The sequence below is a fragment of the Gobius niger genome (assembly GCF_951799975.1).
Source record: "Gobius niger genome assembly, chromosome: 15".
In the NCBI taxonomy this organism is placed as follows: Eukaryota; Metazoa; Chordata; class Actinopteri; order Gobiiformes; family Gobiidae; genus Gobius; species Gobius niger.
Window position 1 is genome coordinate 6760764 of NC_136866.1, and position 26192 is coordinate 6786955.

Below are 26192 nucleotides of genomic sequence, written 5' to 3' on the forward strand. Positions count from 1 at the left end.
CCCCTCCCTCACTTCTGCGCAGCGTCGAAGAGAGGCGAGCTTGGAGCGGGCAGTCCAGGATGAGGACCCCTCACCGGGGACAGGCTCGGACGGGCGGGATGCTGTTCCCTTTCGCCCTCTGCCCTCTCTGTCCCTCACCCCTGACCCTCGCCACGGACTCATGAAGCTCCCCACCGCTGATGCAGGCCCGGGCTGCCACAGAGAGGCGCGCAGAGGCCGGACGCAGCTTGGAGCATGTACTGGCGTGTGGGGTTCGCCTGTGCGCGCTCGTTTGTGCTTGAATTCGGCGAGAACCAGGGCCTCTCCTCCTTCACCGGACTCTTGCTGGGCGCTGCCACCGACGAGCAGCTGTCGCTATTCGGCTATGTGATTGCCTCGCCTCTGCAGGACTACGGCGGCATCATGGCAGCCCTGGGCTCGGACTCTTGGTGGAGGAAGACGCTCTATTTGACCGGGGGGGCCCTGCTCGCAGCGGCCGCTTATCTGCTGCATGAACTACTGACCATCAGGTATACACAACAGCCTCTGCTCGGGGTCAGGGATGTCATTGGTCTCAGTGCGCCAGAATAGCCCCTTGTTTATGTCCCTGTACTCCCCCCCCTCCCCGCTGGTTGTTGTATTTTTACTGCTGGGGTGCATTGGATGTTACTCAACCTGAGCAGGGACGGGCGGGGCGAGCGAGAGCGGAGGCTGTGGAGAATCTGGAGTCGTGAGTGGGTGGTTTATGATGTAACGAAACCCTAACCACCACAGCCCTCACCCACAAACACAGGGGCCTATACGCCTATACGTCGGTCCATTTGACCCCAAAGCTGTTATTTTCTCCATCGGTGGAAGGGTTAGACCTCGTATCAATCAAGGAGACTAACAGTGAATAATAACGTCAGAAATAGCCTATGCCGATGTGTTGTGCTGAAGTTAAAACATCCCATTTCATGAAGCCCACACTAATGTTTTCTGACAGGGTCACAGTCAAGGACATTGCAGAATTATATATGTGCTCCTCTGACACCACTGCAGCTGTATGCAGCAGCTAAAGGTCTCTCACAGTCACATCCTGGTCTAGACTCGTCAGCAGCTTGCCTATTGCGGTTATTTGCCTGTACGTGTAAACACATGCAGGACGTTGTAAATTGCCCAAGACCGTTGGCGCACACGGCTTTTATTCTCTGCCCTCGGATAAAGACCCTCTTTCAAAGCGCATTTGAGTTTCAACAGACAGGCTTTACCGCATCAAAAACAACCATTGAGCCGCAGCACTCCGGTGTAATGGATAGCTCCCCGAGGCTGGGACTGTTTGTCCGTTTCAGCACTTCCCACAGTGGACAGCTCCCGCTATTCCGCTCACGTGAGTTACGTAGCTCGCGTGCGGCCCAGCGCTCACCCTTTATTTCCAGCAGCGTCCCCTGACTACCCGTGCGCACAGACGCATCGCTCTCGAGGAGGTTGTTATTGTGACATTGCAGTTTCCCCAGGACCATAAAAATACCACAGGCTCAGAGGAACCAATCAAGGATAACCGCTCTATCTGCAGATCTTTATGTGCACTTCAGTCACGCCAATGTAAATCTCCAGGTTGCTCAAATGACTGCAGTGTTAGGGACCCACACAGAGGATCACAGTAAACTGAACAGCACTGTACACTTGAATACTTGAGGGACTGTTACATGACTGGGAGAACTAGGGTGCTTGTGTAAAGCTTATCAAATATGAATGGCAGTGTATGTAAGGGCATCGCTATGGACAGTGTTATCTAAGTATCCCTCTCCTCTGGTCACATATAACTTTTGTGCTGTGATTTAGCGGCATCGTAATGTAGTTTATTAATTCTGAGATGATCTTTCTTTTTGCTTTTTTGTCATTAGATGCAAATTCTATTCATTTCCCCCAAATAATATACAGAGTACAATCAACATTGGCAAACCATCGGATGCATGTGGTTACAAATTAGAAAATGTGCTCCTGGTTGAGAGCTATAGACACTGAACAAACAGATTCAGACCAGAGACCATGGAACAGTTAAACTTGATAGATTTTATGAACTATGAACTACGCTACTCAAACTTTACACACCACTTAAGCAGAGTTAATTTCGTCGACTAAAATATTTAGTCTAAATTTTAGTCAAAGTGATATTTTTGACGACTAAAATTGGACTAAAACTAAATTAAAAGTTTCTCATGAGACTAAAGCTATGACTACAATGTCCAGATATTTCAGTCGACTAAAATGAGACTAAATAAAAATGAAAAGGAGACACTAAAATCATCCAAACTTCTATTGACAGTCTGAAAGAGCTTCATATCATTTAAATTCACTGCCAAATGAACAGGTTTGTGCTTTATTCATGTGGAGCAGCTCCATGAAGTCGAGGACCACGATTAAATATGATCAAAATGAATATTTTAAATGCAAAGTCGACTAAAACTAGACTAAAATTGAAAAGCTTTTTTTGACTAAATCTCGACTAAAATTACATTACATTTTAGTCAAAAGACTAAAACTAAAATAAAATATGTTGTCAAAATTAACACTGCACTTAAGATAATATTTGTTTTCCTGGTAGCACCATATTTGAACCAGGTCTGTAACAGGACTAAACAAGGTCTAAAATAGGACAAAATAATCACTGTAGACGTTCTAATCAAAGCCCCATGTTTCACCAGTTGCCCGTACCACAGTTTGAGAAAAAACATGTAAGCCATTCCTTATCTGTTTCTTTTGTGATAATAATAACCATGTCATTTCAAAGAGGCGGTTTTACACTAACATTGCGACCAGTGATTCCCTTTACTCCAGCTCCGTATCAGCAGCTGCCACATGTGCCCATAAACCTCGGTCCTATTGTCATTCCCTATCTCCACAGGAAAGAGGAAGAGCTGGACTCTACAGACGCAATTATTCTCCACCAGTTCTCCAGGCCCAAATCCGGTGCCCCGTCTCTGTCCCCTTTCTGCCTTAAGATGGAGACCTACCTCCGCATGGTGGACCTACCCTACAAGGCAAGCGCCGTATAAGACGGATCTTTAAAGCAGTCAAGCGTCCATCAGGTGTGTGAATCTGTGTTGTATTTTTAGAACCACTTTGATGGGAAGCTCTCACCACAAGGAAAGATGCCGTGGATCGAGTACAACAGAGAGCAGGCGTTTGGCTCGGAGTTTATCATTGATTTTCTTGAGGAGCGGCTGGGCACGAGTATGAACAAGAGCCTGACGCCGCACGAGGTCGCCATGTCCCGAGCTATTACCAAAATGGTAGAGGAACACTTCTACTGGTAAGAGGAGACAACAACTAGAGGAAGCAGTATGTTGTTTTGGGAATCACTAGTGTTTTACATAAATAAGATTGGGATCTGATATTTTCCATAGATAACTGGTGTTCCTTTAAGTATTTATGAAATGTGGTTCAAGAATAGCCCGGCCAGATGAGTGATGAACAAATATGTGGAACAAGCTGCAGTTTGATGGAGTGAAAGGACGTGCAGTGCAAGTATAGCAAGACTGACTGGAAAAGTGTGATCTCACTGCCAAAAACCTATCCCCGTGTCTACCTTTATATAGATTAAGTCCTGCCAAGCATCACACGTCTGTCCTTTCACTCCTTTCTGCAGAGATGGGCTTTCATTCAATACCTTCTTCTACTATCACAAAAATGCCATATAAAAGCACCATGTTCAGAAACGCTGTACAAAATGCCCGTGCTTCACTGCGTTCCAGGACCATAGCGTACTGTCAGTGGGTGGACCATCTGGAGGAGACGCAGAAGATGCTGTCGGTGAGCGGGCCACTGAGTGACACCCTCAAGTGGATCCTGAGTCGCCTGAATGGAGGCATGGTGAAGAGGGAGATGTACGGCCACGGGATCGGGCGCTTTTCTAAAGAGGAGGTCTACGCTCTGATGGAGAAAGATATGCGCACACTGGCTACTCTGCTAGGTAAGACTCAGATAAACGCCTAAAGGGCCTATAGCATACAGAAGTCACTTTGGTTTTAGCTTTTAACCATGTTTTTATGCTATATCCTCATCAAAACAAAGCTGGAGGGGTGTTTTGTTTCATTTTTGCATGCCAGAGTAATCCTACTTATTTAGTCCGTCTCACCGCTGCACACAAAATGCCAGCCCACACTATGATGTCCGTCATACAGAGGAATCCATGCAGTTTCTCTAAGTCAGGACTCTTGTTCTGGTCCTGTCTGTAGTCGAACTCTCTTCCCTTTGCATATTAGGGGAGTTTTGCCGGTTTCTATTGTTATTACCTGCTGCAATAGTAGAAGTAGCACTTTGTCATCTGCATAACTATGTTTTATAACTTCTGAAGTGCTATTGGTATTTTCTAGGCACATACATTATCACGTTATTCTTGGGAAAACTTCAAGGCTAAGATTTGCTGAAGTATTAAAAATAAAAAGCTGAAAATTGGACCTTGAATAATGCATCTAAGCGTCTTTAGAGGAGCAGAAATGTCAAGAGAGCAATTTGAAAGCCGCTCATCACTGACCCCATGTGGCCGATTGGAGAAATACAGATTAGATTGGATACATAACCCCCCTAACAATTTAGGATTAAAAATATGGCTGATGCATTGCAGTAGAAGTTGTGTAACGCTCAGCTGTGACAAACTGTTTGAAATGAGGGTGCACATCTCTTAACAAAATGAAAAATGACAGAATGGTATTGTTTATAGAATTGTGCAGATTACGTGTGCCATAGTGTGTTACATCATTTAGAAACTGGATTTTGATCATCATACTGTATGTGTTGAGCTTTTTGACTATAGAATTAACAGTTTTTTTCTGTTTCTCAGGAAATAAAAAGTACCTCATGGGCTCAAGAATCACAACAGTGGATGCAACAGTGTTCAGTCACCTGGCTCCTGCCATGTGGACGCTGCCAGGATCCCGACCAGAGCAACTCATCAAAGGTGAGAGCACACTCACCCTGGAGCCCTAATGCTAACAGAAGAAAATAATTGATGAATAAAATAAAATGAGTGACGAAATGACTGATTTGACAACGAGTCCGAGAGAAGCAGGAGACTTGACAGGTTGGCCACATTAATACGTCATCAGGGATCTTTGAGACACTGATGTCAAGGGAAACCGATAAATGTTAGAGAGACACTGGCTTCCTGTCACTCAGAGAATAGACTTTAAAACAGCTCTGCTTGTGTACAAGTCTTTTCATAGTTTGGCACCGAAGTACATCTCTGACATGTTAGAGCCGTATGAACCATCTCGGGCCCTGAGAACTTCAGGGAGGGGTCTCCTGGTGGTTCTCCTGGTGGTTCCCAGAGTCAATAATAAACACGATGAGGCTGCGTTTCAGTTTCAGCTAAAATCTGGAACAGTCTTCATGAGGATGTGAGACAGGCCTCAACTCTGACAATGTTCAAATCCAGGCTGAAAACAGTTCTTTTTGCCGATGCATATGACTGAAAGTATTTTATCTACACTCTTGCCTTTTACTGTAATTGATTAATTTTATGTTGACGTCCAGAGGAGAAGGAGCGACAAAACAGAGGTTAGGTAACTTTGTGTGAATGAGCAAGTAAAAATAGTGCTCAAGACAGAGCGAGTCAAAACAAGACTTAAAAATAGTGCTCAAGACAGAGCGAATCTAAACAAGACTTAAAAATGCATATAACTGAAAGTATTTTATCTACACTCTTGCCTCTTACTGTAATTGATTAATTCTATGTTGATGTTTTTGTTGATTGTATTTCTTTTCTTATATTTATGCAACTGTGAAGCACTTTGAATTGCCTTGTGTATGAATTGTTCTCTACAAATAAACTTGCCTTTCCTAAACACATGATGAAAACTAGAGGCGTCCTTGGTACAGCCGTGTGGTGATGGAAATTCCCCAACAATAATCTGTTTTGTTTACCTTGTGCAGGTGAGCTCATAAACCTGGCCATGTACTGTGAGCGCATCCGGCGGCGATACTGGCCCGAGTGGTTTGTGGACCTGGAGGACTTCTACTACTCGGACACAACTGAACGCAGCGACTCCCTTTTGAAGCTCCCAGACCTGGGCCTGTACTCGCGCTCCGAATCGTCCTCCTCCCTCCTCCAGGATGACGCTCTCACGCCTGTTACCCATGTCACTCCGCACGTCCTGCCGTACACGGGGCAAAACCACACGCTTAAGGACATCGAGTCTCCAGACAGCGACCCGACGGGACACTCTCTGTACGACTCGGACATGGACACAGAGTGCTCGGAAATGGACAAATGTTGACGAAGCAGAACCAGTAGGAAACGTAGCTACTCAGAAATGCACCTCTGAGGGGGGTGACTTGCCTGCCCCTCCGGTTCCTTGTAGAGCGTGGAGTATTTCAGGTGCAGGACATGAACCGAGAGGATTTAGGCCAAACTGCAGTGGAGGATGAAAGAGAAAGAGGTGATCGGGTTTCGCAGAGAAGTTGGGAGTCACAATGATGCTGCTGCTGAGTTACTCCTCCACAATGTCATCTGCAGTCACTGTTTTTAACTTTCTGTCAGCATGTTGCTGTAACCATAGCAACTACATGTGACCCTGTGACCCCCAAAATGCCGCCCTGCCTCGTCTGTGTCTCTTAATTAACAGAACCCTTATCGCCTTGACACATAGATCACTGTACAGAACAAATTCAGTGTACATATGAACAATTTGATTAGATAGAGATATACAAAGTATAACATATAAATAGTATAGATAGTTTGCAAATACCAGTCTCCCGTTAGTGTAAATACAGTCACTGTGCCAGAGTTTGTCGTTTCACCTGGACACAAGGGTTCAACTTCATTCTGATCATTTCCATACTCCGTCTACAGGATTGGGATTGTTAGTATAAATGCCTTTATTGAATTATAATTAAATGATTATAAGCATGTAACGTTCAGAAGAACCATGAGCACTTTGAAAATTATTTTGCCAAACCAAATTACCTTAACTTCTCCAAATGTTTATTTTCAATAGACACGCTTCCCTTTATAACACGTGAAGTGAATTAGCCTTCAGTAAGATGCATCCCGACATAAAAGCGAATGAAACAATCACATAGAGATAGATTTATGATATGTTAAAATGTGCATGGCTGGTTTAGTTCAAGCAGGTGATCCTCTTCCACACCGACGCTTTGATTCAATCTGATCATTCACTTCTGTTCTAGCTGGCTCCAGTATGAATTAGTAATTTACTTAAAAAGGCATTAAGCAATAAGGGTGCATTTTCCGTCCTCGGTCGTCTTCTTTGTGTGTTGATGTGCAAATGCGGTGTGTGTTTGTCATTCAACAAACGCACATCCTTGTTCTGTTGCACACTGAAGCCACTTATTAGAGCAGGTAAAAGCTGAGCGCCACTGTTTCACTGTGCGTAATTCACTTGTCTCCTGTCTGTGGAGGAAAGCAAACCGTTTGGGGATTCACCTCGGTTTTCCGTAAAGTCGATATAAACAGTTTCTCATGAAGTGCAGGTGAAAAAAAAAAAAAAAAAAACGTACAATATAGTGTTGTCACGGTTTTTTAAATTGACCAAAGTTTTTGCTGGGACCATCATTTGTGTTTATGCAGCTAGATTTCATACAAGGTGATCCTATGAACAGGGGGTGGGCAGAGTAGTCGAAAATATTTACTCAAGTGTGTGACAAAACATAACATAATGTGAACATCCTAAAGCTACACCAAGAAGTACATGCACTTGGGTAAATGTAAAAGAGAGTACTTTTGAATTGATCTCGTTTGAGGTGTATGAGTTTACTTTACAACGGTGCCAGCAGGTTTTATACGTTATTTATTACTATTTAAAGTGATCTGTTACATATTTATTGCCTTATTTATTTCTGCGTACTGTCAGTGCTCTTTGAACCAGTGCCATGGATTAATTTGCACTTTTGCCGTGTTTGTTTCGTTTGTGTTTGGCTGGTTTCTGTGTGCAGTGCAATAATGGACATTCTTTCAACACACTGTAGCCACACGGTCCTATAATGCATGTTTGTCACGCACCATTCGCTGTCGCCGTAGTTTAGCCGCGATATGGCCCGAAGGCTCGACTTTTTTTCATACCTTTGTCCCGTGTAAGCTTGTTTTGAGCCTTTAAAACACCAACAGCATTTCTCCTGCTCTTTGATAAACCCGCCATTTACAAAGTCACCGTCCCCGGTCAGTGGCCATCGTCTCCCTGATCGTTCGCTCTCCGACTGTAGCCATGACATCGTCCGTTATTGTCTGTGATGAAACATTTGTGTGTGTGTACATAAGAGACAAAAAAATGAACACTATGTGATGTAAACGCTCTTGAGATGTTATGAATGTACCTAGTCATTCGAGCTGCGTGGCAATGGAATACTCGTCCGATTTCATTAAATATAGCTGTGATATTTTCCCTGTTTTGTTCTTGTTGTTCGTGCATTTCGATCTTCAGATGCCACTTGGTCCGGTTAATGCACTGTGTGAGTAGATCAGGGGTAGGCAAGTTTTCTTGGCAGAGGGCCTTTATTGTAAACAGACCGAGGGCTGAAGCCGCTGATTATTAGCCCAAAGTAAAGCACAACACTGGAAAAAAAACTATAATGAGATAAATGACTTAAAATTGCTTGAATTAAAGTTCTTCTATGTTGAATTTGAGTCGGTTTGAACTAATCCAAGACACAAATGCTATAGCGCCAATGGAACAAGAATAAAACCCACTTGGAATCAGACAAATAATTGTTTTTCACTTGAAATAAGATAAGATAATCCTTTATTGATCTCACAAAGGAGAAATTCACTTGTTACAGTCGGCGTTCAAGAAGATCACTCAGAGTTAATAAAGTGCAGCTGATACAGAGATTATTGCACATGTTACTTTACAGTCTTATTGTACAGTCTGACAGCAGTAGGGATGAAGGCTTTGCGGTAGCGCTCCGTCCTGCACTGAGGGTGTCTCGGTCTGCCACAGAGAGAGCTGCTCAGCTGAAATGAAATGACACAAAATGACAGAAAATTATCTGAATTAAGAGAATAACTACTACTAGAGGTTTTATCTGAACCGAGACCAGACGAAATCTACTCAAACCTTAGATTTAATCTCTTAATTCAAGTAGATTTATGTCATTTCTTCCTGAAAACGATTTTTCTTTTTCCTGTGCACTTCTTTCAAATGCCAGTGTTTTGACCTAACTGGGTGCATTGACGGTATTTCTACCTTATTATCTCCCATTTAACTCTAATAATGTTAAAAGTACTCTGTGATTTGTGTAATAGTGTTTCTCAAAATCATGACGTTGCCTACCCCTGGAGTAGATGAATGGTGTGGTCGAAGGGGCCAGTGTCACAGATTGGCGACCTCTCTTCCATTAGTCTGCACCGGGGCAGCTGTGGGTACAATAGTGGCTTACTGACACCGAGTATGCAATGAATATATAATGACGACAGTGTAGCTCTTTGAGAAGTTTGTCAAGCCTGTAAAAAGCAACACAAGTAGGAGAAGAATAAGCCTGAACTGAGCACATTTTCTCCAGTTTGGCTTTACCCGAATAAAAGCTGTTAAAAAAAAGCTGGAAAAAAAGCATCAAAATAGCGATGAAAAGGAGCATGAAAACGCAACAGTAAAGCGACAAATGAATGACAAAAAAAAAAGCAATGAATAAGTGACAAAAACAAGACAAAAAGTGATGATATAGTGATGAAAAAGTCACAAACAATGAAAAAAAAGTGAGAACAAGGCGACAAAAACGCGAGGAAAGCGAACATTGTGGGTCTTAGCTTTCAAATGAGGCGTCACTCTGGCCTATAGGCGGTGACCTTTTCGATATAGAGAAAATATGCTTGGTTAAAGGAATAGTTCAGCGTTTTTCCATACTGAGATATGTTCTTACCTGAGCTTAGACGAGTTGATGCGCCCGAGTCTGGTCTTTGAGCGTAAACGTGGAACAGCTTGGTCGCTTCTAACTTCACCCCCGTTTGGAGCCATAGGAATACATTGGGAGAGGACAAAATGCTAACAACGTCTTTGGTCTTTTTGCGTGACTGAGGGCACACACAAAGACCGGACAGGTACGTGTCAACTCATCTAAGCTCAGGAAAGAACATATCTCAGTATGGAAGAACGGTGAACTATTCCTTTAAGGCAGGGGGTAAGAGGTTAACTCATGATTAATCGGATTTATTTTTTTTAGCATTAATTATGAATTAATCGCAAATTAATCGCATCACATATATTTTGATCAAAGACACTGCTGTATTCCCACTCTCACCTATGGTTATGAGATTTGGGTAATGACCGAAAGGACAAGATCGCGAATACAAGCGGCCGGAATGAGTTCCTTTCGCAGGGTGGCTGGGCGCACCCTTCGCGATCGGGTGAGGAGCTCAGTTACCCAAGAGGAGCTCGGAGTAGAGTCGCTGCTCCTTCACGTCGAAAGGAGCCAGCTGAGGTGGCTCGGGCATCTGTTCCGGATGCCTCCTGGCCTGGTGTCGCCTCGGGGTCCCCCCAGAACAGCTGGAGGAGGTGTGTGTGGACCGGGAAGTCTGGGCATCTCTGCTGAGACTGCTGCCCCCGCGACCCGGCCCCTGATAAAGTGGAAGAAAATGGATGGATGGATGGACACTGCTGTATCTGAGCACACAATTACCTGAGGACACTTGTATTAACTACATATTGTAAGCCAGAGATCTCCAACCTTTTTGCCATCAAACTACAGTATAGGAACCTAGAAGTTTGCAGATTAACCACCTGAAGAAAATGTGTCTTAAATGTGACTTTCAAGGGCGTGTAGAAATGTTGAAAGCCTTGGCGAGCGACCAAGAAAGCACTGGAGAGATCCACATTATCAGCTGTTTGGCTTTTCCCATAGAATCATGAGACTGTGAATATTTGGTAAATGAAATGTGAGAAAATACTTTAGATTTGAGTGTTTTATGTCGGACAAGTATTGTTAATGAATATAATTGTTAGAGAAAAATTAACCGCAATTAATGCCGATTAATGGAATCAATCGTTCAAAAGGTTGTTCTAAATGCATGTGATTCTTGTATACATTTACAGGAACAGTTCATATTTCAGTTTTCTCTCAAACTTAATGCTCCTCAACGTGTTTATTTTAAAACATAGAAATTTCAAATCTCTATTGTGAACTGTTCAGCCCTAAACTATTAGTAGCCTAATTTTAGGCAGAATTGTCTCTTCTTAGTGTAACCACATTATCTGTAGCACTGAGAGGTTGCTTGGCTCTGAATCATCTCCTCCTCATAATCCCCTCCCTCTGCGCTGGCTCCATACGACAATACTGAGCCCACCAACAATGAGGCTGGATTAGCTCTCTGCCCTTTTCCTCTGTGTCTGTGCAGCAACCAAAGAAGCCAAAGACAAGAGTGGGTTTAAATCAGGCTCCAAATGTAGATGAACGCCACGTAACGGTCTGGTTTGTGTTCAGTTATAGAAAGTAAGAAGTAAATATTGCCCTCTGTGTTTGGCCCAAAGGAAACACTAATAAACTCTGTACAGAAATGGCTTTTTGTGGACATGAAAAATGCAAGAAAACATTTATGGCAGTAACACCTTGTGGCTATAATGGAACAAATACAACTAGGCCTATATATATATGAGAACAGTGAGTTGTATTTGTTATTGTTGTACCTACCTGGGTCCAAAGAACATCAACCGGTTTCTTCATCATCTTCCTCTTAGTATCATTATTATTGTTTTGTTTAATAATCAGTTATTAAACCTATGTTTCCTTTACACCTTGATTACGTCATCACTCCGCGATATAGGCTATTTGCCATCACGTCCACGAGAGGGCGCTCGTGGAACAGTGTATGTCAGATATTGAGCATCCTGCAAAAGTGTGTGTTTGTATTTCTGGACAGATGAGATGTGCAACAGTTTTAAGGAAACAGCAACATTGACCTCCGTGAAGTATTAAATGTATAGCCTGTAGACTAGAATTAGCACGTGGCCTTGATTACGACCGTAGGGCCAGTGATTAGAAAGACGCAAAAAAAAGGAGGAAAAAAAAAAAAGAATCATTATCATTATTATTTATGAATTGAAAAATTATAATTAGTTCAGTTTCCGTGATTTCCTCCACACTTCTCTGGATGCAGGCCTGTTACAGCCAACAGGCCGGCGGCATATTTAGCCTTCATATTTATGCAACATTTCTTTGTAGGCTACGTTGACGTTGCAAACTGAATGAAAATTGGGGTGTGTCAGTGTATGAAAAGCACTGACACTAAAACATGTTTTTAGATCCAGCCTATATCATATAAATGCGCATTTTTCTTTTTTCCACTGTGAGTTTGCGCTGCAGTTACACGACCCCAGGGCCTCTTGTGTCGCCTGCATTTCAGCCTATGTACAGCCTGTCATTATTAGAGTGTAGCCATATTGCAATAATAATAATAATGATAATAATAATAATAATGATTACACAATACAGGCAAGGCCTATAGTTGTTGTTCTCATTTTCCCACAATTACACAAACTCAAGCACAGACCGCAGCTGTTTATACAAATACGATTTAATGACAAAAAGCATTTAGAAATTGTGCAGTCGCTGATTCATTTACTCTTCGTGTGGTCACAGATTTTAGGTCAATGCTTACTTCTCTTTTGGTTTATTTCAAACCATAAAATTACTGATGGGGAAGAGAAAGTGGCAATGTCAGAAAAAGTTAATAAGAGGGCCTTAAGATAAAGCCAATTTTGTAATATATTAAAAAATAAAATAAGCAATTCAAACTGTGCGTAAAATTAGTATTTTTTGGCGACAAAACATCCTTTTGGCAAAAACATTCAAAGAGGCCCCATCAGTTCTTCCATCCATGGATTTGACTTTCTCAATGACTGCAGTATCCTTCAATAAACTCCCTTTCAGCTCAATCTTCATCACAGCATCAAGGTAGCACAACAACACGCTGTGCGTTGGCACAAACTCACAGGTAAAACATAGAAACGGACAAACGAAGCCATACGAAACGAGTGTAAATACATCCCACGAACAGTGTTCATCGTCAAACACAGTATAAGAGCAGTACGAGAGCAGCCTGTGCGGCTGGAGCTGGTATAGGTGGAATTATTGATAACGTTATTGTTTTTGCAAAGGAAGGCAAGAAGATGAGCTGAAGTTTGTCTCCAGCAAGACAGTCTCAGGTCTCACAGCTTTAGGATCAAAACAACACAGTGTAAACAGGCCACAGACAAGACACGTCTGCACATAAATATTATTATTATTATTATTATTATTATTATTATTATTATTATTATTATTATTATTATTATTATTATTATTATTATTATTATTATTATTTTGTGGGCTAATTGTAATGCAAATATAAAATTGGGAATCATACATTTTCAACTCCATAATATAATAATGGTTAACAACATTGATAATAATAATAAAAACTACAATAATAATAATAATAGTAATAATAATAATCACCATCATCATCATAATAATAATCATAATAATAACAATAATAGTTTCCGCTCCGGAGCCTGCACTGCAGACCCCTGTTGCTTTGTTGATGATGAAATGAGGAGATGATGAACATGGCGTGGCTACACCATAAACTCAGTGCACAGTCCTCTGTATTATACACAGTGGCACGAACCTGTCTTTGAACAATGCATTTCAGCCTGTTTTGGTTCTTCTCTGCAGCCCCACTATCAGCCCCTGCCATGAGCCCCACACAGCGGCTCTGCGTCAGTGCCGCGCGGTTCCTGAGTCCGGGTAGGCCTCCTGGAGCGATCAGATCCAAAGAATAGAGGCACACTGTGCCCACAGTGGTCACTGCACGGGAGTCTGTCCTCCATGGTGGGGGGGAGTGTCCCCATACATGTCCTCTGTCCCGGGGAGAGGGCCCCCCGCGGGGGTCATCCTCTTCTCTTTCTGCCTCCTGTTACAGAACCAGACTCGGACCACCTCCTTCTCCAACTGCAGGCTGTCCGCGAGGGAGTTGATCTCTGCGGCTCCAGGCTTTGGACACTTGAGGAAGTGGCTCTCCAGTGCGCCTTTGACCCCTACCTCGATGGAGGTGCGCTTCTTCCTTTTTCTTCCCTGCGCCGCAATCTTGTCCAGGCTAGTGGGGCTGCCAGACGTGGAGTCAGCCTCTTCAAGCCACTTGTTCAGCAGCGGTTTGAGCTTGCACATGTTTTTGAAGCTGAGCTGCAAAGCCTCAAACCTGCAGATAGTCGTCTGAGAAAAGACGTTTCCATAGAGTGTGCCCAGTGCCAAGCCCACGTCCGCCTGCGTGAAGCCCAGTTTGATGCGCCGCTGTTTGAACTGCTTGGCAAACTGTTCCAGCTCATCCGAGGTCGGTGTGTCCTCGTCAGACTGGTCCTGGCCCGAGTGCTGCTGGTGGTGGGCGTGCGGGCCGTGCTCGCTCAGGTGCGGGCTGTGGCTGTGTTGGTCGTCGTCCCGTAGCGCGTGGTGCATGGAACCCTGCTCGCCCGCGGGCACGAGGCTGAAGCCGGACTGCGCGTACACCAGACTCTGCTCAGAGGTCGCCATGGCGGCTATATGCGCGGAACTCGTACCGCTGCGCCATGTCCTGGCGTCGTGATGCGTGTGCTGCTGCTGTTGCTGCAGATTGTTGGGGGTCTGCAGCTCCTCACGCTCGCCCTCGTGTAGTACGGGCTTTACGTCCTGATCCGCGAGAGGACTGTGTGGCCACGGCGTTCCGCTGTCCGCGTGCAGTGCCGTGATCCACTGGTGCGCGTGGCCCGGTAGCGTGCCGTATTCGTTGTGGAGCAAACTGTGCGCGTCCCTGTACGCGGCCGCCTGCTGCAGACTCCCGGATTCTGAGTGCGGCGGCGGCGCGCTGCCGGGGCTCAGTACGCCGTAGTGGTTGGACGTGGCAGTCGCCATCACGGACTGAGACCAAACTGGGGCCAGACTGTTGTAGTGGCCCAGAGGCAGCAGGACTTAAAGGAAGAACTCTGTGCGCGCCACGGGGCAGCTCCACGTCTCTCTCAGCATCTCCGGGCGCTGTGCCAAGGGACGCAGAGGCGCGCACCTGTGGTCCGCCTCGCGCGGCTCTTTATTGGCCGAGAACGCTTGACAGATGTGGTTACCCCTGACAGCACCCCGCTCATTGGTCACGGGAGATTGTACTGAACCCCAATCACTCTCCCAACAACACGAGCACAGGGACACGAGAGCCCTGGATGGGAGCGCGTTGAGCTGAAGGAGAAATACAACTACTCCAAAGTTCGGTCCTGCGGTCTGCTGTGGTCCTGGACTCCCGGTCAGTGGTCCGTCGTGCGTCCTGCTGCTGCGTAAAAGAGGCGCTCACCTCATCAGTGAGCTCAAGCTCTCGAGCCCCTGGAGGCACTGCTCACTAAACTTTCACTGAGAGTCACATGATCAGGCTCAGCCTCCAGCTGCCCGCATGCTCCCGGGCCCTGCCCCGTTGCCATGGCGAATTTTCAATGGAACAACACCACCCACGTCACAGCTGTGAGGAGCTCGTGGGGTTCGTGCACATTTGGCACACTGAAGGGAGCGCACGGGGCGAGACACTAAGAAGGAACGCGTGACCCTTCTTCACCTCCTCGCATGCCTTATCCTTAACTCTTCTACGTCTCCAAAGACCCCCCCCCAAAAAAAAAGGTTTACCATCGTCCACTTTTTCATTACAACATGTGTCCAATACTGACTCACCTCAACACGCGGATTTAGACAATGTTTTAACTTTGTCCAGTCTAAATAATCATGAAGACACAAACAAAACCAGATCACATGCAGTCCCCGTTTTAAAAGAACAATGTTTGAGATGAAAGTAGCTGTGGTTTTTCTGAGACCCCTGATATGCCCCGGGGGTCTGTGGACCTATTTTGGTAAATTCTGCATTTAGAAAATGTAATTTTATTGGCTCAAAGTGGGCCACTGGTGGTGCGATATCCCAGCTATTAAGAAGTCAAACATATTCTGGAAAGGAAAGGCTGATTGTTTGTTACACCATCAAACAGCTATATTATGATGCACATGTTGAGCTGATTGGATAAGAGTGACACCATTAGACTCCAGCAGGACACGGTTAAGTTGTGAGTGATGGGTTAATCAATAAACACTTTGATAGGCAGCAAATGTGGACATAACGTGACACAGTGAATTATGGAGATGGAAAGAACATGGGTGTATGATTAGGGTGTAATTCTGAGAATTACCAAATCTGTCGCCAGGGGCTCTGGCAAGTCGTGTGTTAAGACAGGCACAACATATTACCCTAATAGACTAATATGCAAACTATGGGCCGTCCAATTATAGGACTTAATAATGCATAAACGATGCGGGTCCTGTTCTTACAAGACAAAGTGGACGTGTTAATTCAGTCAGGGTTACGTTCACAGTAAATATCGCCGACGCCAGCTCTGGGCATTGTTCTGTATTCAACACTGAGAGTTAATGACAGAGAATGTAAGCATTAAATTAGCAGTAATTATATGGCCCCAGTGCTGTAAAGATTCAATTTCTTGGCAACTCTAATGGGTTTAAGTGTCCCTGTGTGCGGCTCTCACTCTCAATCTGATATTTATGACAGAAACGCACCTAAGGCAACAAACTAGCAGTGCTTTTTTCCACCACGAATCTCTGCTTTAGACACACATTTTCCCTTTGCTCTTCTCTACAGAGTGCATGTGTTTATGTCAGTGCGAACACGTCCATAAATCCAGATGAAAAAGCCACCTTTGTGCGTTGAGTAAACATCACCAGCCCCTGTCCTACATTCATCTGAATAGACAGCAGTTCAAGTGGCAGGTGAAGCCTTTTTATACGCATCTATTTTCCGTTCACTTTTTATGTGCGGACCTGTGAGTTAGCGGTCCCCTGTCCCTCCCCCTGTGGGAACTCTCCTCTCCTTATAGGCCTAACTGTGGCGAACGGGGGGGGGGGGGGGGGGGGGGGGGGGGGGTCCCTTTATGCTGCTGGACAAACTGAGATAATGGCCATTCCTCCACAGCTGGCCCGCACAATCAAAAGCAAAGGGGACTCGGGAGGATTCCAGCTTTAACCAGGCCATTGTCCGGGCTAATTACATGCGAATGCGAGACCCCCAGACCCCCACTGCCTCCCACCATGACATGAGCGCCCGACCTGCACAGAGCTGCCCCAAAACAACCCTTCAGAGATCAAGCAAGCGCCAGCAGCACAGTCAAATATATAGTCCACTTGTTCTTTAGGTGTAAGTGCTCACTAGGCACACACTCTAGATATTAGATCAGATCTGCGCTGGCGGCTCTCTGAAGTGATGAAGAGGTCTTAGAGGACTTAGGGGGTGAATAGAAAACACAGTGAAGAGCCTTTCTTCCCAACGCACCCGCATAATCCCAATCTATAGCCTCCTTCTGGTCCTCCGTTGCCATCTGGAGTTAGCCAACAAAATACGCAGATTACAGTGTCAAAATCACAAGCTGTGTGTCATGAAGTCTTACTCTGTTATAATAAGTCCATATGACAAGCAGTAAGTTTAATGATAAGTCTTTTTTTTTTTTTTGCCAGAACTTAACAAGCATACACAGAAGTTCAGAATAGCGCTGTCAATTTGAGTGGCCGCAATTGTAAATGTAAGTTTTGCAGGCTAATAGATTTGCGATTTGTCAAAAAACCTGTTTAGACCTCAAATAGGTTGGGTTCTCGAGAGCTGTTGTAGATCAATAAAGTCCAATCTTAAAGCAGTACTAAGTAACTCATGCCCCTAGAGACCATAAGTGCCACTGCAGGTGTCGTAGCATGTTGCGTTTTTTTACTCATTAATTGTCCGTGAGATTAAATACTACGCTGATAGAAACGACAAAGGGAGAGAGGGATATTATGCATCGCAGTCAGCTTTGTCCGTTCTATTAGTGTGTATTGGTGACTCCGGTCCGTAGGCAGAGGAGTTGCAATTGTGGTTTTCTGGCCAGAGACACCAGGAGGAGATGAAAGACCCCCCCAATCATCCCATTAACACATGTATTACCCTCAGAGGGACTACGGAAAGGATGTATTAAGGTAAAAAAGTTACTTAGTACTGCTTGAAAGCATGTGATTCGTGGTTTAGCAGTTTATACTTCATTCTTCTCCCGGAAATGTGTATTGCTCCTGAAAAGATGTGCACTACAACTAGTCACATTTTTAGTTATTATTAAAATTGCGATAAGTATTTTTTTTCTTCCTAAAATAATGCAGCCTTAGTTGAAAAACATGAGGACGATGATAACAATAGATCATCCTCAATATCAGGACTAATTGACCAAAACTATCTACTAGAGCTGCGTGAATATGTAAAACACCTCATGGCTATTATATTCTTATGAGTATTGTGACTAGATTTGCATAACACCCAATTGAGACATGCTTTTCTGAAGTTTGCAAAGGATATTGATCATTTAAATAATTGCAGTCTATTTGATTTGTTCATTGCAAACACTTAAATTGCGATTCCGATTCGATGGCGATTACACTATTTGCACGGTCCCTTCCTCATCGATGACAAAAGCAAGCTCTTCCTGTCATCTTACATCTTTAATATTACCATCTCTCTGAAGGTAATCCACTCAACATTTCTTGTATGACTTTCCCAAAGCTGCACAATCTGGTCGGCGTGAGTTATGATAAAAAGTGTTTTCCCCAGACACCTTTTTAAACGCGGCGCTGTGTGTGCTGTGCGATCTCAGGGATCCGAGGTCTCGCTGGTGTTCAGTTTAACATTGATTTATTCTCTTTTTCCAATTTATTTCTCCCCTCGCCCGATCTGCCACTGGGAGGACAAATGGAGGGGAAACCAGCGCCTTAAACACATACACAGTGATAAATGCGTCAACTGGAAGAAAAAGGAGAGGGTAAAAAATATATCCTTTTTTTTTTTCTTTTTTTTTTTGGAAAAGGGCTAGAACAGGAAAGACTTTAATACGGCTAAATCTGGAGTTTCCAATTTATCAGCGAGCACAAGAGTACAGCGGGGACTGTTAAGGACTTGGTGTACCGCAATACAAGTAACACAAAGCAACATGTTTGAGTTGGAGATGAAGTATTTAGCAAAAGCTGGTGCAGTGCAGTACAGACAGTGTTTCAATTAGTCTGTGTCAATACTGTATCTCGATCAAAAACATTACGGTCATACATTATTTTGGCCAACAAAGCCGCTAAACCACATTACTTCGTTTCGTTGACGAGAATAAAGAAGACTTAAACAGTGGGCAGGGCTTGAACTAGTGATTTTGGATTCGTGAACAAACCTAACCAATGTGCCACTATTACTTCTTGTCTTAACCATATTAAGAGAGCTATGAAGCACATGTTTATTTTATCGAAAAAATGATTAAGCCACATCAGCGTGAGTGTGGCATGCTTCTGCCAGACTCAAGCCAATTAAGAAGCGTGTCCGAAAAGACCCGTGGTATATAACCTTCTAAAAGTTGCTCGATTTGCTGTGGTCAACCGATATCTGCCTCTCTCAACACAAAAACAGGAGTTTTTTTTTATTTATGTCAATACAATACTGCCCGCTGAAAAATATTTTCCAGAATCAATATTTTCTTGCACCCAAGTGACCATTGTATATGGCTATAAATCTCCAACAGATGCCCAGTCCCAGGACACCTGCGCCAGTATAAGACTCTCCATGTTGTCTCATATAACTGTCCCGGGAGAAGTCATAAAGACATAAAGGGACGCCGGCTCCTCTAGGTGAGTGGTCGTAACTCAGACGCAGGTATTTCTAGTGTGACAGAGCTGTCAGAGAGTCCAGATTCATCTCATCTTCAGCTTCGTAATGCCCCGCACCAGCCGCACACAGCCAAGGCCTAAGTGCAGCTGTATATTACTGTCACGGCTTTACGCTAATGGCTTGAAGGAGGAGTGTGGCCAGAAAACGCTTGTCACTTCTGTTCAGGCCCACTATAACAAACCTTGTTCTCGGTGGCACAAGGACATAGAGCACCAGAATGATTTTGCTACTGAATCGAACTCACAATTTGAATTATTGACATTATTTAGGCAGTTCACAACAAAAAATACCTGTCACTAAGGGGTCTTATGACTGCATGTGACCACTACAAACATGATCTGAAAAATGCATGTGATGCTTGTATTATTTCAAGAGTTCATATATCGTCGCCTCTGAAATGTTAATGCTCCTTTGTTTTGTTTAAAGGGACCCCCCTACATGTTCCAGCCATGTCCAAATGTATAGAATGAGCCCAGATCTGTTCACCACAACTGCCTCTAAAATCCTGCACTGTCACTCAAAAAGTTGTTGCTTCTGGTCCGAAGTGCCGTCGTGCACGAGCTTAACATAGGAACTGCAGTTACACGTAAGATGAGGGGTAGGCACTCATAAGCTCTGCTTCAGCCTACTCCTTTTGAGCCCAATGGTGATGAAATGTTTAAATAACTTTAAAAAATATGAATGGAAACAGCTCAAATAAACAGCTCAATCAATCAATCAATCTGAGGTGGCAGTAGTGAGCATAAAATGACCAACTTGCATCTAGTCTTTTTAAATGAACAGGCCACTGTTTTTACATACCGAGATCTTCTATCTTCTTACCTGAGCTTAGATGAGTTGATGCGTACCTGTCTGGTCTTTACACGTGCGCTCAGTCACGCAAAATAAGGGGCCAAACAGGGGTGAAGTTAGAAGCGACCAAGCTCTTCCACATTTTCCCTATTTAAATATGTTATGCACTATCCAAGTATAGTCACACAAAATTAAACATGTTGATTTTCTAAGCGGATAAAAAGGGGTACTATATTGTAAGGCATAATAACACCAGAAGCACTTCGACGTCCGCACAGTAATATCTTCACTCCTAAGGTGTTATTACACCTTACAATATAGTACTCCTTTTCATCCGCTTCGACATGTTTAAATGTGGAAGAGCTTGGTCGCTTCTAACTTCACCCCCGTTTGGCCCCATAGAGGAGAGGAGGAGAGGCTAAATGCAAACAACATCTTTGGTCTTTTGCGTGACTGAGTGCACGCATAAAGACCAGATAGGTAGGACTCATCTAAGCTCAGGGAAGAACATATCTCAATAATAATAATATAATAAACAATGGCCTCCCTTTTTTATAATGTGCCAACAGTGAGCTGAATCTTGATTTGAAAACATAAATTGCAAATCTCAATAGGATTTCAAATACTTGTCAGAAAAATGGCGAAACCCAACAAGGACAGAAATAACTGGTGACTTGGATTCCATGGCTTTATATACCATCAAGTCACAAAATAATATAGGTGAGATAAATAAATAAAGCACACTGAAAATAATGTTAATGTTTGATGCAATATCCGTTCATATATTCATGTCTCAATGAAACAAGTGTCTAGTTCATTGGAATCTTTTTGTCTATGTCAGATACTCTTCATGTTTCAACCAGTCACATACTGACTCAAATGGCCAAAACAACGCAAGAAATCGGGTAGTTGGAAATATATTGTTCTTTTATTAAATAAATGAACACATGTATTGAATGGCAGCAGCAGTTTAATGTATACAGTTACTTAAAGATTCATAGAAGGCAGCTGTTCTGCAGTGCAAGTGCATTTCCAGAGACAAATTTCAGTTTTATGTGTGTATTTCTTGGTATATTCTTTGACATTAAAATGTCATAAGTGCAGATTTGGCCTAATAGACCATCCTTAGCAGGCGGGAGGAGGGGTGGAGGGTGGAGAGGGTGGAGGGAGCAGGTACAGGTCGTTAAACCCACTTGAAAGCTCCACGTCCTGATCGATCGTCCTGGGCCGAGCGGGGATTAAAATCCGGCTAAGTCTGTTCCAATCAATACTGATGGCTCACCCTGGGTTAAAATGGGCGTAAATCTCCATACATGTCCATACACGGGTCCGCACTATGGTCTACAGTGCTGATAAATCTGCTGCTATCCATGCAAATAGACAGAGAACGGCCGGCGTGCCTGCAGAGTCGATACACCGAGTACCCCCATAAGCCTTCAGCTGCGTATCCTGTTGTATCAGTGGAGATGTACAAGTGCTTTCAATGGCAGAGCGAGTTAAGCTGATCTTAATGTGTTTCAGGAGCTGTGTGCCAGAGTGTGAACGAGACAAATGCAATGTGGGATGGATTTAAAAAAGACATGCTGGCTTTTATGGTGATGTGCGCAGGTAGAGACAGCAAAGCAATAAAACAGCAATGACTTATAGACAGAGGGCCGACACGCATGATTGACTGTTTTACAGTCTAATGAAGGATGGTCATCACAACACCTATCGACGCGACAAGCACAGGTCTGTCTATCAGTTACCAATACAGATCGATGCGGCATATGCAACAACAGCAAAGAAAAACTGTTGCGTGTCTTTTGACTCTTGCCAAAGCAATTAAAAATTCAAAACAAAAACATCTTTATTTTTAATGGTCAAAAGTCCTCAAAAAGGTGCCAATAAAAGTGACTGAATCCCCTGTATACAACAAATATGAAATGTTTCAGCTTCTGAAACGTTGTAAGCCAACATTTTGTTTCTCTGAAGTTGATGGGCCACCATCTGGTTAAGTTAAATACAATGCCAGACCAGCTGTTATTGTTTCCAGGTTGTGTCAGCTTTGTTTAATGACCAAAGGCCTACAGTCTAATTAGTTAAGCTGACAAAATATAGAACAAGATGGAAGGCTAACAAGAACAGATGAGTTGTGTGGCAGTGCTTTGTTAGAGAAGCCTTTGACTATATTCTTTGTAATTGAGCATTATTCAATTAGAGTGTTTTTAAGGCCAAAACAATCAATTAACTGCACATGATTTGAAATGGCAATTTGAAATCCCTACACACTAGTACCACAATATCAGTCCACTCTACAGATACTAGTAGTTAGGGATGGGCGAAGATCTCGCAACATCAAAGAGCCTCTTGATTTTGCATCCCCCGTACTAAATAGTATATTGCTTTAAGATGCTACAGGAATATTTACTTAATAGTTACCCATCAGTTTTTACACAATACAGTGGTTTGCACTTTACAAAGGAAAGATGATATATTTTCATTACGTTAAACTGTGCAGTAAATGGATATCTAAGTTAATGCTTATTTATTTGAACAAATTATGTCAAAAACTTGCCTAAAACACAAGAAAGAACTTAATTGATCTCACAATGGAGAAATTCAAAAGCAGTATTTACCCGTGGAATCAGGCATCAAACAAACAAACGATGCACTTGTGAACCACAGTAGCTCTGAAGTCACTCTAGCTTTAATTGATGAAAAGAAAACAGAAAGAAAGATATTGTCATTAAATGGGGGCTCGTCCGGGATTTCAATTCTACATTTTTCACAAAAAGTAGAAGAAAAAAAAGTAGTTTTTTCTTTTAGCATTTTTGTGTGTGTGTCTTTTTAGATGTCAAACAATAGTGAAGAGCAGGAGAGACATTCTGCAAACAGTCAGAAAACAGAGTCCCATCCTCTTCTGCCCCATCCTCCAGGTCACTGTTGTTGACTATGACTTTGGACAAATGTTTGCTATGCCTCCAGCTGAGCATCATAAAAACCCGGCAAAACAAAATCTGTGTCCCGGGGCCCTTGAATGTCACTCACTTCATTCAGATGGAAATTTGAACAAAACATTTAGTAAATTCTGGCCCGGCTGTGGTGACGTCAGTTCTCTTTTGTGCATGTGGCGAGAGCTGTCCTTCACGGCGCTGGAGTGAAATCAGTGATGGGCTTCAGCTGATGATGACTCACAGGCCCAAACACAACAATGGACCGAAAGGAAGGAGTAAAAGAGACAGATATTGTGAGCTTTTATGCTAAGTATTTAGATATAGAGCTTGAGATTGTGTCAACAAAAGCAGGAAGATTTCTGGGAATCGTGGCAGTTATTTCATTGGAAGCATTTGGTGACTACTGGTGTGCTTGATGTCACTACCAGAAGCTCTAATAAAGTTATCCATAGTATCTTTCTCCACTTGTTTATATTGTTTTTAGCTTAAGTTAGTATGTGGACAAATGTTTGCTAGTTCCCTCCAACATAACGGGTTCAGTTTACAATCACAAACAATGTCAAGCAAAATAGGTAGGGTAGCAAACACACTTGAGGGTTGCCAATATCTGGCAGTCACACATACATTATGGGCTTTTTGAATATGGTTTATCTATATATAACTCAGTAGGGCTCTGTAGGTTTTCTGACTGGGCAAGTGGCAGTGAGTGGGCTTCAGAAATAACTTTTACATCACTCACCCTCTAAACCATCAGTTTGAGCTTCTGAACTCTAGGAGGCGATACAGAGTTCCACTGCCTAAAAAGGCTGTTTTTAAGAAGTCTTTTGTCCCCTGTGCTGTGGGAGTTCTGAATGAAGCAGTTTTATGTTCTGTTTCATTTTTCTATGTTTCTTTATCTTATGTATTTTCCAACTGGGCATGTTTGTATTGTCCCTTGTCTTGTGTTTTTATGTGTCGGTGAGCCAAAGATGAATTTCTAAGATTATACTTACTTTAAAGGAATAGGCCACCGTTTTTACATAGTGAGATATGTTCTTACCTTAGCTTTGACAAGTTCTTTAGGACCTGTCTGATCTTCACCCTTTCCTTCAGTCACGTAAACACAGCGCAGACGGCGTTAGCATTTAGCCTCTCCCCCTCTCCACTCTACTCCTGGTATTATTACGCCTAACAATATAGTCCCCCCTTTTATCCACTTAGAAAATCCACATTGTTTAATTTTGTGTAAATATACTTTGTAGTGGAACACTTCACGTAACCATATTTAAATAGGGCAAACGGGGAAGAGCTTGGTAGCTTCTATCTTGACCTGTTTTGGAGCTATAGAGGAGAGAGGGAGAGGCTAAATGCTAACGCCGTCTGCGCTGTGTTTACGTGACTGAAGGCACGGGTGAAGATCAGACAGGTCCTAAAGAACTCGTCAAAGCTAAGGTAAGAATATATCTCAGCATGTAAAAACGGTGGCCTATTCCTTTAAGTCTGTTGTACGCAACATTGTGCATACATCATATCATTTTTATTCAGACAGCATTTGTATTTGGGGTAAAATTATACTTCAGTTCTCAAGTACATGTGTAAAAATACAATAGACTTCCGTATACTATATGCCAGGATTTCTTCTGAATGCTTGCAGTGTATTTCGGGGTTTGTTCAACCTCACTTTGATCCTACAATGCTGCCATAATCCAGACAACTGATTGTGCGTAAGGTGGAAGAGTAATCCCCCAGAACCATGTTTACAACAAGGTCAGCGGTGCAGAGTCAAGATGAATATCCCGAGATCGAACCGGGACGATGGACAAAGGCGGACCCCAGGGACCAATCCTGCCACTCACTGTGTTGTAATCAAACTGGCTGTCCGCATGACACAAACTGAACAATGTCAGATAAAATACTGCATTCAGTTCTCAATAAAGAAAAAAATGACACCTGCACAAATACCTAGGCCTGCTTTCATCGTCTGACAGGCACATGAACAAAACGTGGAGGAAAAAAATGAAAGGATTTTGCTGCTTTTGTAAAGAAACACCGCTTTACATGCTTTTTTTTTTCATGCATATCAAATGTGTTTCTGCAATTGGAAAGCATAATAATTCGGGTAGAGGGACTTACTCTTGGAGGCAACCTAGCCAATTAATTTGCAGCTCAGATCTCGCCGCCTCACTGGAGAGGTGCTAGGCTACATACCACTGGGCTAATTTGTGTAGCAGGTCTGTATTAAATATATGCATGAGGCTAATTCGGTAGCGGCCGAAATGAGTTTCCTTCGCAGGGTGGCTGGGCGCACCCTCCGAGATCGGGTGAGGAGCTCAGTTACCCGGGAGGAGCTCAGAGTAGAGTCGCTGCTCCTTCACGTCGAAAGGAGCCAGCTGAGGTGGCTCGGGCATCTGTTTCGGATGCCTCCTGGTCGCCTCCCGCGGGAGGTGTTCCAGGCATGTCCTAGTGGGACAAGGCCTCGTGGAAGGCCCAGGACACGGTGGTGGGACTATGTCTCCGAGCTGGCCTGGTGTCGCCTCGGGGTCCCCCCAGAACAGCTGGAGGAGGTGTGTGTGGATCGGGAAGTTTGGGCATCTCTGCTGAGACTGCTGCCCCCGCGACCCGGCCCCGGATAAAGCGGAAGAAAATGGATGGATGGATGGATGGGCTAATTCGGTTAGCGCCGTCGCCCTGTAGCTGTGGCGTGCGTGGCGCTAGCTCCCATTAGCGATGTTTCTGCCTCTAGTGGAAATCAACACGAGTCGAGGCCGCCGCCACGTTTTTGCATAAAGCAAACAAAATTTAATTTG

The 26192-nt window shown here is 43.6% G+C and overlaps 2 protein-coding genes across 2 annotated transcripts; one reads left to right on the plus strand and one right to left on the minus strand.

The window, feature by feature from the left end:
- faxca (failed axon connections homolog, metaxin like GST domain containing a) lies at window positions 1-7426 on the plus strand. The gene is made up of 6 exons (XM_079571723.1): window positions 1-509; window positions 2867-3002; window positions 3078-3274; window positions 3717-3934; window positions 4805-4921; window positions 5896-7426. Exons 1-6 carry the CDS (start codon window positions 235-237, stop codon window positions 6237-6239), a joined length of 1287 nt encoding a protein of 428 aa, XP_079427849.1. The 5' UTR covers window positions 1-234; the 3' UTR covers window positions 6240-7426.
- A 5045-nt stretch (window positions 7427-12471) lies between these two features.
- pou3f2a (POU class 3 homeobox 2a) lies at window positions 12472-15630 on the minus strand. The gene has a single exon (XM_079571736.1). It carries the CDS (start codon window positions 14833-14835, stop codon window positions 13756-13758), a length of 1080 nt encoding a protein of 359 aa, XP_079427862.1. The 5' UTR covers window positions 14836-15630; the 3' UTR covers window positions 12472-13755.
- Between the last annotated feature and the right edge of the window lie 10562 nt (window positions 15631-26192).